Source organism: Heterocephalus glaber, unplaced genomic scaffold, assembly GCF_053883595.1.
Source record: "Heterocephalus glaber isolate CG9 unplaced genomic scaffold, H.glaber_assembly_v1.0 deba00000347, whole genome shotgun sequence".
NCBI classification, from domain to species: domain Eukaryota; kingdom Metazoa; phylum Chordata; class Mammalia; order Rodentia; family Bathyergidae; genus Heterocephalus; species Heterocephalus glaber.
Genome location: NW_028258143.1, coordinates 50,803,725 through 50,817,111, shown reverse-complemented (window position 1 = coordinate 50,817,111; position 13,387 = coordinate 50,803,725). Strand labels below are relative to the sequence as shown.

At 34.8% G+C, this 13,387-nt stretch overlaps 1 protein-coding gene across 8 annotated transcripts in view; it reads left to right on the top strand.

The window, feature by feature from the left end:
* Tlk1 (tousled like kinase 1) overlaps window positions 1–13,387 on the top strand; it is a 152,257-nt gene that overhangs the window by 105,653 nt on the left and 33,217 nt on the right. For 7 of the 8 annotated variants that reach the window (XM_004857655.3, XM_004857658.4, XM_021238530.2 and 4 more), the window contains 6 exons: window positions 491–586; window positions 1,662–1,751; window positions 3,479–3,571; window positions 9,576–9,686; window positions 9,791–9,927; window positions 12,993–13,181. In XM_004857655.3, the coding sequence (XP_004857712.1) occupies window positions 491–586; window positions 1,662–1,751; window positions 3,479–3,571; window positions 9,576–9,686; window positions 9,791–9,927; window positions 12,993–13,181 (716 nt within the window). The remainder of the gene's footprint in view (window positions 1–490; window positions 587–1,661; window positions 1,752–3,478; window positions 3,572–9,575; window positions 9,687–9,790; window positions 9,928–12,992; window positions 13,182–13,387) is intronic. The other variant, XM_004857657.3, reaches the window with a different exon arrangement.

The following is a 13,387-nucleotide window of genomic DNA, read 5'->3' as shown; positions in this document are numbered from 1 at the left end:
AATTCTTCTATGTAGTAGCATGACCATTTGGATATTCTAACAGAGCTTAAGAATGATGATTCTGTTTTGAAATAGTTGATTATGTTGAATAAAATCCTCATGTAAACATCTTAAAATTTTATGGGATTAGGGATTATATTGGTTCAAGAAACATTTATAGTAGAACTATGCTAAACTTTGGAGGAAAAATAAAACAAGTTCGTTGCTTTGGGATAATTTGTCTTTGAGTCAACCACAACAACAAATTATAATCACAGTTAATATAAAGTAATAAGTATCTTTATAAGATGTAGTATTGTCATGTTCTTATGATCAGTAGTCTTTTAGGACTTGGTTGTAAGTAGCCTTAATTTTGCTTTTTTCTGGACCTATTTAAATAAATGCTTGATCTTATTTTAAGATGTTTAAATTAATTCTTAATGTGTTGCCTAAAATAACAACTACCTAATCCTCATTAAGTAGTGATAAGTTTCTTTTCTCTTTTTCTCAGTACCAAGGTGGAAATGGCTCAAGTCCAGTAAGAGGCATACCTCCTGCAATCCGTTCTCCTCAAAATTCACATTCACATTCCACTCCTTCCTCATCTGTAAGTTTTTATCTTTCAAGTTTTCCATGCATAGTCTTTTGGAGGTGATGTACACCAAATAGCTTTCATATTTTATTGAAAATTTCTATATAAATAAGTATTTGTTTTAAAAGTCATTTCTGTGTGGTACATTGAATCATTTTGAATGATCTGTTGCTATTAGAATTTTATTTTTGAAAATGAGCTTCTTGAAGATTTCATGAATTGGATTTTAATTTTCGCTCACTTTAATTATGTGAAAGTTTAGAATCTAATCAGAAAAATAAAGTTGACTTTCAGTAATTTAAGGATGAGTGGAGAAGTCCAAATTGGCATGTTTATAATCCTAGTATTTAGGAACTTAGGAGGCCCAGGCAAAACTACTAGTGAGTTCAAGGTTAGTCTGGCCTTCTAGCAAGAGCTTGACCACATAGCAAGGTCCTGTCTCAGAACAAAAACCAAGTGAATAAAGATGAGTTAGAAAAATTTTAAACCAGAGTTTCCCTTACTTATTCCAGCAACCTGTTTTTATTTTCTATGTCTTCTCCTTGTCTGTAGGCATAGTTTTGTTTCATTCCTTTTTCCTTTGGGGCATAATACATTGGAATGTACAAAATGAGAAGACTGAACAGTAACTTTTAAGTGATATAGTGATAACATTGAAACACTGTTGTAATCTGCTGCTTTCAAGGAGTGTATTTTTAAACTGATGACTAGGTAAACCATAAAACTCACTGATAAATCGGTGCCAAACTACTCATGGACATGCATTGTTGTCTCTACCTCTGAGAATTCTGTATAAAGAGCTGTTTATTTTTCCTTTTCAAACCATCATAATCTATTTTTAATAATTTTGTTTCAGAATAATTGACTTGGCCTTAATGTGTTTAACAATATGAAATGCATTAAAATTTCTTTTAGGGAACTGTAATATAAGCTCTGTGGGCAGGGAATTTATGATTGTAGCTCCCACTGTGCCTTATATAGGAGGTACTCGGTGAATGCTTGTTGAATATATAGTGATCAGGTATTATCTCACTAAGCAGAAAACTTTTTTTTCTTGCAAAGGTAGAAATTTTACTTTTTTTTTTTTTAGGTTCGACCGAGTAGCCCTTCCCCTACTGCATTAGCTTTTGGGGACCACCCTGTTTTACAACCAAAGCAGCTATCTTTTAAAATTACTCAGGTAAATAGTAACTAAATTTTTTTCTATTATTAATAGGAAACTAGTGACCAACTTTGTATTAACAAGTATTTGTCTTAGACATAATCATAAAGTAAAACATCAAGAAAATTAACATTAATGGAAAGCAGTTTACAGAGGAGTGCAAACTTGAAACACTGAGTTTACTGTCAATTTGTCCTTTGTTATACACTGGCAAATGTATAGATGTTTTAAGCATGTCAAATAATCAGAACAACCATAACATATCAATCCTGTTTATTAATCAGGGTGTGTGTGTGTGTGTGTGTGTGTGCGCGTGTGTGTGTGTGTGTGTGTCTCACTGGGGATTAAATCCAGGGCCTTGAGCTTGCTAGGTAAGCACCTAATTCCTTTTGAGCTTAATATCCACTTACATATAATTGATGTCTTCATAATGCTGCTATGTTTATAAGTGGACATTAAAGCACTTCATTTGAGTGTCTGTGTATCTACATAGATGCTATAAATCGCCCAAAAAATGAAAATTGGATTATTTTGTTCTTTTATACTTTACTTAGTTCCATGAATTTTGAATACAGGTATTAAGATTTGGGGGGGGGGCTAATTCTTTTTTTTTGGTAATGGGGATCAAACTTGGGACCTTGTGCTTTCAAGGCAGGTACCGGAACCACTGAGCTAAATCTCCAGCCCAGGGGCTGATTCTTGAACTGAGGGCCTTTGCTTGTTAAGCACATACTCTACCACTAAGCTACACTCTCAGCCCAGCACTAGGGTTTTGATTTTAAATTTTCACGTGTGACAGTTTCCTTATGGCACTTTTTCAGACTGAAGGCTGAGAGAGTAGATCCTGTTGCTTGATCACCTCTGGTCCCCAATTTGTTTCCATTAGACTGTATATATGGGGTCATATCCAAACTCTTGTGCATGTAGCAAAACCTCTTCCTTTGGATAACCCTAAAATCAAGATTACACATACAGGAACAATATCTTTCAGTCCTTGAGCAGCTCCTAAACAGTTTTCCTGCATGAGGTTTTGGTCAGAGGGCACAAAATTTTAGTTTGGAGGATGTTTGAGGTATCTGTTGTACATAATGATGACTATACTCAATAACAGTATATTTTATATTATGAATATTGCTAAGAAAATAGATTTTTACATGTTTCTACCACAGAACAAATATGGCATGTGTTAAATTGCTTGATTTGGCCATTCCATACTATATACATATATCAAAACATGTCCACCATAAACATATAGTTTTTACTTCTCAAATCATTTAAAAAAGTATTTTATAAAGCTTAAGAATCCAGTAATGTACAGCACAAAGCAGTAGATATATTTTTAATGAGGCATATCAGTATTCTAAGTAAACATTTTTTGTAAGTTTGTAGCATTTATACTTCTGATGTTTGATTTTGGTTTTAGGGTTTTTTGAGACAGGATCTCGCTGTGTAGTTCAGGCTGGCCTTGAATTCACTATGTAGCGCAGGCTGGCCTCAAACTCACTGTGATCCTCCTGCCTCAGCCTTCCAAGTGCTGGGATTACAGGCATTCACCACCACACCCAGCTTCCTGAAGTTATTAAAGCTGGAAACTACACTATGACCTTTTGGGCTTAGTGTACCCTTTACATACACAAAAAACTCACATATTGTCCTTTGCTTTTTGAAGTAGGTAAAATGTAGTTTTTTGTTTGTATGTAACAATATACATAATAGAGATAATAAAATAGCTTTCTTTCATCTAGACTGATCTCACAATGTTGAAATTAGCAGCATTAGAAAGTAATAAAAACCAGGACCTGGAAAAAAAGGAAGGTCGTATAGATGATTTGCTCAGGGTAAGTAATAAGTCATGGAGGGGGAAAAATTGAGTACTGTAAATTATTTGGCAACAGTGAAACTGTTGAGAAAAATACTTAATGTGGTAAAAGTATTCTATATCTAGAAAAAAATAAGCTTTAGTTAAGTACCTGATTGAAATACCAACTTTAAAGTGAACAGAATTTTACTAGCTTTTTAAATGTGAATTGAGAAGAAACAATTGAAGAAACAGTTTATAAAATTTGTTTCATATTATCAGCTATTCATCATATGGATATCCATTTCATGTTTTAGTTTTTGTTTTTTGGTACCAGGGATCGAACTCGGGTCCTTGCGCTTGTGAGGCAGGCGGCGGAACCACTGAGCTAAATCCCCAGCCCCTATATCCATTTCATGTTAATTGATTTTATTATATTCCCACCTGACATCTGATACCATAGAGGATGAAATAACTGCTGCAGTCCTGTGAGATTTTTAGTAAAAACTTTATATATCCCAAAGTATACTTATATAATATGAGTAAGGTACAAAGCAGTAGTTCGTATCCCTTACTGCTCTTTAGAATCACCAGAGGGAAAGGGTAGGAATACAAATAGCTTTAAATCTACCTTTAAGGAGTTCTGATCAATTTGATATGATATAGTTTGGGCATTGATAGTTTTAAAAGTTGCTACAGACTATTCTGATTTAAGCCTGAATTGAGAACCATTGGTATAGAAACAATAAAACCAACACCTGTGATCCTGCCATACTCACCAGTACCTTTGGAATGTCCTCTTTGTGTTTCCTGATCTCATCCCCTTTACTCTCTTACACTCCTTTTCTGTTAACCATTGTTCTAAAATTTTTATTTATCATGACTTTGTGGGGTTTTTTGGGTACTGGGGATCGAACTCGAAACCTTGCGCTTGCGAGGCAGGCGCCAGCACTGAGCTAAATCCCCAGCCCTGTTTTTACTTTCTTAACAGTCTATTCAGTTTGTTATTGAACTTTAAGTAAAATTATCCTGTATAGATTTGTCCTGCTGTTTCCATTGAATGTCATAATGAGAGTTGCCCACATTGATGAGTATATCTATTGTTTATTTTCCTGCTATGTAGTAAGGTATTACTATATGACTATATCATAATTTTCACATCATTTTTGCATTTAGTTGACATTTTACTTCTACTTTGCTAAAAATATTCTTGTACATCCTTATTTTCTTGTTTTATTTTGTTTCCTTTTTGTTGTTGTTTTTTGTTTTGTTTTTTTTGAGACAGGGTCTCACTGTGTAGTTCAGGCTGGCCTTAAATTCACTATGTAGCACAGGCTGGCCTTGAACTCTTGGTGATTCTCCTGCATCAGCCTCCCAAGTGCTAGGATTATAGGCATGTGCCACCACCCTCAGCCATCCTTATTTTCTTTTTTTTTGGTACCGGGGATTGAATTTGGGACCTTGCGCTTGCGAGGCAGGCTCCGGAACCACTGAGCTAAATCCCCGGCCCAACCATCCTTATTTTCTAAGGCATATGTGCAAGAATTTTTCTATTGTATATGCCTAGGAAAGATGTGGCAGTACTCTACGACATGTACATCTTCTACTTTACTTTATGGTGCTAGTATTTTTCCCAAAGTGATTGCTTCAGTTTATACTCCCAAAGGCAGTGGTCCAGAAAGACTTTTTGTTCATTATCCTTGCCAAGATTTAGTATTACAACATTTAAAAAAAAAGTTTTTTGGCTAATCTGATGGCTGTAACATAGTATCTTATGGTCTTCTTATACATTTCTTATTTACTAATTGATTTTGAACCTCCTTTAAAATATTTATTAACTGTTTGTTTTTCTTTTGTGAAATATTTGATTTTTGACCAAATTTTTTCATTAGGCTGTTTGACTTTTAGTGATGCTAAGTTTTTGTTGGTCATTTGGATTGGTTTTTCTGTCACTTTGTGAATTGTCTTTTTATTACATCATGCTGGCTTTTTATGAATAGATATATTTTTAATTTTTATATCATTAAATATTTTTTGTTTATGCTTTGTTTATCCTAAATTATTATTTAGTCTTGACTTTCAATTATAAATTGTTAATCTCATTAGAATTGGATTTTGGGTAGGGCTTATGTTCCATTCTATTTATGTGTCACTACACTGATACTGTAGCATCTTTTTTATCATTTAGCAGTCATCTTTGTAACAGAGACTATAAATAACAGCACTTTCAATAAAATTGAAATTTATCTTTTAGAAGAATAGAAGTGGGTAGGCCGGATATGATTGTTCCTCAGTTGTCATATGAGACCTTATCTCCTTTAGTTGTTCTTCTTCCTCATCTTATGCATGGCTTGCATTTTGAAGGTCACATCGAAGTCCAAAATATGTATTAGAGTCATAGTTATCATTTCTGTGATGTAAGTGGAAAACAGGAATAGAGAAGAACAAAAAACACAGTTCTATGTACAGTCTTCTTGAATATCCCATTAAACTTCTTTTGCTTAAATTTCATTGACCATCATTATGTAGTTGCAAATAAAGCTCAGAAATATAGTCATTTAGCTAGGTACGTATCCAGAATAAAACAATGGATTATTACTCGAGAGGCATTTGAGTAAATATTATCACCATAGCTTTATATTAAATCTTGATATATGGATGAACAAATACCCTCTTAAATTTGGCTATTGTGGGCCTTAGAGATTTTAAATTGCTTTTCAAGTTAAATATATACATACCACACACACACACATAATTTGTTGAAGTTTTATTTGAATTATATGTAATTATGAAGATCTATTGGTACAAAATTCCATTTCTTCCTTAAAAAACAGTTTTATTGAATGTATAATTTTAGGGTGACGGTGATTTCCTCCCAGCATTTTCAAGATATGCCACTCTCTTTTAGCTTCTATCATGATTTGCTTAGCCTTGTGGTCGCAAAATACCATCTTCTTACCAGCAGCTTCAGCATTACTCCAGAACTTTTTAGAAATGGAAATTCTTAGGCTCTTCCCCAGACCACTTGACACAGAACACTCTAAGGTTATGTCTCAGCAAAGCCTCCAGATTATTCTCTCACCATTTTACAAGAGTAATCAGATTACCAGAGGTTAGAGAGATGCATCTTCTCTGAGCATATGGCTGCCTACAAAGTGATCAGAATTGGTATCCTATTGCCAACGAAAAATGGTATAAATAGTTATTGGATAGGCAAGTTACAGTGTCATCCAAAAGTTGAATGGAGAAAATATTTTATTAGCTACAAATGATAGAAGAAGACACATTTATTCATATTAGACATATTATATACCATATTTCATTTATTTTTAACTGAGATAGGTTATGTAGACCCTATTTAGAAATTTTAAAACTGAACTTAGATCTAGGTAACTATATTAGTCAGCTTTCTCATAGCTGGGACAAAATACTCAGTATCTGCAACTTAAGAGAGGTGAGGTTTTATTTGGCTTACAGTTAACATGGGTTCAGTCCACAGGAGGCCAGCTCCCAGGCAGAAACTGCATGGTGGAGTTCATGGCAGAGGAAAGTTGCTCATGTCATGGCAGCCAGGAAATGAAAAGAGGAAGGGGAGCAAAAATACACCCTTCTACATCATGCTGCCATTGACCAGCTCCCTCCTACCAGGTGGCATCTCTGAATATGACACTTTTGGAGAATATTTTAGATTTAAACCATAACATTCCACCCCTACTGCCCCCAAAGACTAATGTCCATCTCATTATGCAAAATGCATTTCTTATCTCTAAGAGTTGACGAAGTCTTCATAATTCCAGCATTGCTGAAAAGTTCAACTCCCAATTTCTCCTCTGAGACTCAAGACAAACTCTTAGCTGTGAACCTCTATAAAAATGAAAATTAAACATCACCTAAATGGCTTGCAGTAAATACTACCATTCCAAAAGAGAAAAATAGGGACAGAAGAAACATGGACCAAAGCAGGACTGAAACCCAGAAAAGCAAACATTAAATCCTATAGCTCCATGTCCAGCAACTGGGCCAGGTTATGGTGAAATGTGAGTTCCAAAGGATTTGGCCAACCCTGCCCCTGAGGCCTTGTTGGTTGCAGTATACTTGGACTCTCTCTTGGGCTGGCTCCGCTCACTGTTGCAACTTTCCTCAGGAGATATTCCATGTTCCTGGCACTTTCATATTCCCTGGGTGTCTGTGGCACCTTCATCTTCACTTTCACAGCTTTACCCACTGCTTTCTGTGAGGCTCCTTCACTGGCCTCCCAGGCCTTCTGAAATTTTGAGTGGAAGCTCCTGTGACTATACATGCATTCTGTGTGCCTGACAACCAGCACCACTTGGATGATGCCAAGGTCTGTTGTCAACTCAAGCAGTAGCCAGGCCCCGCTGGATCATGATTCCCATGGCCTCTGAGTGGCTGGATAGCTGAGGATAGCAAGGACACTGAAATGAATCCTGAAGAACCAGTTCCCTAACCAGCCTTTCTTATGCAGGTTGACCAGGGACTCACTTCTCAAATGAAAGCTTTATAGTTTTGCAACCTTGAGCCAGTAAAAAGTGACTCTGGCCAATTCCTGAGATATCTTTCTATTGTCCTGGTGCAAAGTACAGTAAAACCTTGGTTTGGGAGAATAATTTGTTCTGCTCATAATCCAAAGAAAGTACTTATATATCAAAGTGGGTGGAGGCTTGCGATCATGTGACATTTGGTGTAACATACTACTTGTATTGCAAGACCTTGCTCATTTATCAAGTTAAAATTTATTAGAAATGTTTGTTCATCTTGCAGAACACTTGCAGACCAAGTTACTTGTAATCCAGGTTTTGACTGTACTTGGCTTCTTTAAATGCTGATCTTTTCAGCCACTTCCTTTCTGGCCAAGCTTCATATCATTTGGCTCTGCTTTTTGCTCTTGATTCTCACTGAAAACTTGGCTGAAAGCAGCCAGCAACACCCATGCCATATCCTGAATGTTGAGATTCTTTGAAATTTCCTCCACCAGATTGATTAGTTTGCCATTTTTAATATCAGTCTCCCACAAAGTCTCAAGATATAGACAAAATGTAGACAATTTTTCTGCCAGAGCATAACACATATGGCCTCTAGTTCAATTCTAGTTCTAGCTCAATGGAGTCCGTAACTCCTAACCAAGACCTCCTGAGTCTGGCCTTTACTGGCTGCAGTCTGATCTTCTGAGCTCTGACCAGTTTCATGCATTAAATATTATGCACAACATTCTAGAGTTTCTCTGGCCTGCATCTTCAAACCTTTCCACACTCCTCCTACAAAGCAGTTACAAAGGTTTCTAAACAAAATGATCAGGTATAGTCACACCAGTAATTCTACTCCTGGAACCAATTTTCTGTATTAATCAGTTTTTCTGTTCTTGGGATAAAATATCCAACATCTACAATTTAAAGAAGTTTGGTTTTGGTTTTTGGTTTGGGGTGTGTGTGTGTGTGTGTGTGTGTTTGTGTGCATGTGCGCATGCGCGCGCACACACGTGTGTGTGTGTGTGTGTATGTGTGTGTGTGTGTGTATATGTTTTGGCTTACAGTTTCTGTGGGTTTAGTCCATAGTTGGTCAGCTTCAAGGAGAAACCACATGATGAAAGTACAAGCAGAGGAAAACTGTTCACATCATGGTGGCCAGGAAGCACATGGAGAGAGGGAGAGGAGGAGCCAGGGACAAGAATACACACTCCCAGGTCATGGCCCCAGTGAACTGCCAACTCTGATCAGGCCCTACCACTAAACATGAGACTTTTGGGGGAGCATTTTAGATGTAAACTGTAAAGATAACTTAGCCAATATTATATAACTTAGGGTGTGGATTTGAATGTATAAAGTATGTATATAAAACTTTATGTACTTTTCAAAACTGCGAATACATAGCATTTAATAGTACTATCCCACATTATGAAGGCTTTTTAAATATCATAGTCATATTTAATTTTTTGTAATCTTATCTATATAATTTATCAAAAAGTATTTTTAACCTTTTCACGAACACAAATTCTAGATCTTTTGCATTTCCTGCTTATATTGTAGGCTAACTGTGATCTCAGACGGCAAATAGATGATCAACAAAAATTACTTGAAAAATACAAAGAGAGATTAAATAAGTGCATATCAATGAGCAAGAAACTTCTTATTGAAAAGGTAAGGTCAGAGTTCACTAAGATTTCCTTTTACTAGCCCGTTTGCCTTGTACATTGTAAAATTTAAATGAATAAAATTAATGGGTTTTTTCTGTCCTTTTTCAGAGCACACAAGAAAAACTATCAAGCAGAGAGAAGAGTATGCAAGATAGATTACGCCTTGGGCACTTTACAACAGTTAGACATGGTGCATCCTTTACTGAACAATGGACAGATGGTTTTGCATTTCAGAATCTTGTGAAGTTAGTCATTCTTTAAATATTTAGTATTCCTTTGTTTTGCATTACTTTAAAAGATTACAAATTTGTAATTATGTTCAACATTTTATTTGAAATCATAGAACTTAGCAAATTTGAAAGGAACATGAAACAAAACAAGACTTTTTGAAAATTAACATTCACCTATGGAATATAGTGTATTATTCTAAATCTGATTTTCCCAACTATAAACTGACCATTTAACTTTATATATGATATTTTGGAATGAAAATTCTTGACAATTTTATGTTCTTTAGAAGCTCTGCATGTGTATGTCCTGGGATTTTTCTCTTTACTTACTTTTTTTTTTTTTTTTTTGGAGGTGGGATCGTGCTATGTTGCCCAAACTGGTCTCAAGTTTCTGGACTTAAGAAACTTAAAAGCCTCCTGTCCCAGTCTCTTGAGTGCTAGGACTATAGCCACATGCTTGGCTTTCTATATTTTTCCCATTCCTCAGTCTTTAAGTGTTAGTATTCAGTTCTTCCCTGCCCTCTATCCTAAGGAAAGAACTTTTCTCATTTGCCTAAGATGTAATAACTCATTAATGTTACTGATCATGTGGCTTTAATATTTCAATGGTAACTTTAAAACAAAGAAATTGTTACATTTCCTTGAGTTTAGATAGTGATAGGTAAGAATAGGTTGGCCGTTTATTAAGAAGCCAGAACTTGCGCTGTTCCTTTTTATTTTATTTTCCTTGCTGGAAAATTTGTAAAGCAGGAGTAGTATCATTGTCCACATCAGCTTTTCCAGGCAATCCCATTTGGAAAACAGAGGCAAAGTTATTTCATGTAGTATTACATCAACATTGCTGCTTCAAACACTTTCTCAGGACTTGGCACAGAATGACTTTCTCTCAATAGATTTATTGAGCTTTTATTCAGCATAACTATGCTAGATTATGTATACCACAGTGAAGGACAGTGTTCTTGATATGCTTGGGACTTCGAGTTTAATTCTGTGAATAATGAGAACTATTAAAGACTTACATGTTATGTGTGATAAGAGTTGAGTTATAGATGGCTCTGATGGCAATGTGGGTATTGGGAAGAGGATAAATTGTTGACAGCTAAGATGGAGAGGTATGCAGATGTTAGGTGATTATGCTTCAGCTAAAAGACTGACTGTAAAAGTAGAGAGCAGGAAATGAGTTTGCGATAGAAACCATTATTTTTAGTGTTTTGTGAGCAAGAACCTCTGCTACTAAGCCCAGGCCAGCAATTGTTCTGTAAGAAATAAAAGAGAGGGTTGCAAAATTAATATGCATGGTCTAAAATATTAATTCTCCCAGTAGTTAACTTTATTAAGATGTCAAAGAAAATAAAAATTAGTAACATTTTAAATATCACTAATAAGCATTTATTGGACTTAATGTGCACATATATTGTTATATATATTATGTCATACTGTTTATAATCAGTGATATAACTGAAAGTAGTTGGAATATGAAAGGAGAAATGAATATATAAAAATTAATCATATTAATCTCTAAACTGAGTGATCATTTCAGATTAACGAATTACAACCGTATATTCATTCTATTAATTCTTTACTTTCTTTTAGGATTTTAATAAGGCTGTTTATTTATCTATATAGCAAGAATCTTGATTTTACCCTAAAATAGCTTTAACATTCACTATTATTCTTTTTTTTTTTTTGGGTAAGCAAGTACTTTAACACTGAGCTACATCACCAGCTCTAAAATTTGCTCTTTTAGTAATTGAAATTATTTTTCCCCCTCCCCAATGTAAACTGGATTAGAATCTTATTTTTACTTTGCTATTCTTGCTTTTTATGTACTGTCTTCTTCTTTTGTGTCAGTTCTTGTTGATTCTTTCATTTTTGTCATATTCTGCTACCCCTTCACTAGAACTATAGGGAAGGAATGTATGCCAGGCCACTTCTGCAACAGCAGAGGAGGCACTCTGTAGTTTCTGGTTTGAAGGTGGAGGTAGGTGTGAATAAAACATTTGACTTGCTCTAAATCTAAATACTATAACCATGTAGGGTTTTTAAAAAATCTTTCTTCAGCCAGACATGGTGGCGCCTGCCTGTAATCCACAGCACTCAGGAGACTGAGGCAGGAGGATTGCTGCAAGTTATTAAGAGGTCAGCCTAGGCTACATAGTGAGTTCAAGGCCAGCCTGAACTGCATGGCGAGACCCTGTCTTAAAAAAACAAAGAAAAAAATCTTTCTTCTTATAGTGAGGTAACCTAAAAGGTTAGTTACTACTAGAATAAACTTAAACTGTTGTATGATATTAGATATAATATCTATTAGTTTTTAGAATTAGTAGCTCTGGAAAATTGTTTTAGATTTTTGAATGAGAATTGTTAATGACTTTACATTTATTAACTGCTCATTTTTTCAAATTTTCAAATTCTTGCTATTTCATTATTCTAATGTTCCTTAAATTATCAAAATTCATTTTTTCCCCTAAATTTTTTACATTAAGGTCAATTTTTGTTTCATTTCAAAATATTGACTGCTCATTCCCAGAATTTTTTAACATAAATTTAGCAAATTATACTTTTCATATTATCTTATCTTTTTGTAAGCTTGTCTGCAAATATAAAGTGATGAATGTATAAAATCTATACTGTTTGATTTAGGGGTTTTTTTTTAGCTCATTCATTCATTTCATTCAACAAATATGTATTGAGCACATCTAATATATATTGATCACAATGCTAGGGGTAATACAATAGGAGACAAAATGAAGTCTCTTCTTAAGGAGTCTCTTCTTATTAGTACACTGATCAAATATTGAAGTCAAATATTTGTAGATGATATTTGTGAGAAAGGTGGAGGTAATGACAAGGTACCATGAGGTACCTTTCCCTAGTTCAGGAGTTTAGGGAATACCTCACGATTGTTTCAAATGAGATCTGAAAGATGAGTATAAGTTGTTTTACTAGAAAAGGACCAAAAGCTTACAAGTCTATATTAAGTGATTTTTCCATGTTTTCTTAGGTTTTATTTTTTCATGTTGTAACTGTGAAAAGTAATGGAATCTTAATATGGTTTTTACTTGTTCATTTTTACACAGGCAACAAGAATGGGTGAATCAGCAAAGGGAAGATATTGAAAGGCAAAGAAAACTTTTAGCCAAACGCAAACCTCCCGCAGCTAATAATTCTCAGGCACCTTCTACCAATTCTGAACCAAAACAAAGAAAAAACAAAGCAGTCAATGGAGCAGAAAATGATCCCTTTGTTAGACCAAATTTACCACAACTGTAAGCCTCTGTTTTAAATTGTCCTTTTTTCATATTGTTAGTGGAGAGCCTGAATGTTAGTAATGGATGCTATTTATAATTAAATTACTACTCATAAAGCAAAACTAGTTATGGACAGAAAGAAAGACACGTAAGTGTAAATTAGCTCTAAATTAATAAGCCCCAAATATGTGACTTCTACCTTTTTAATTAGAAACTAGACTCTA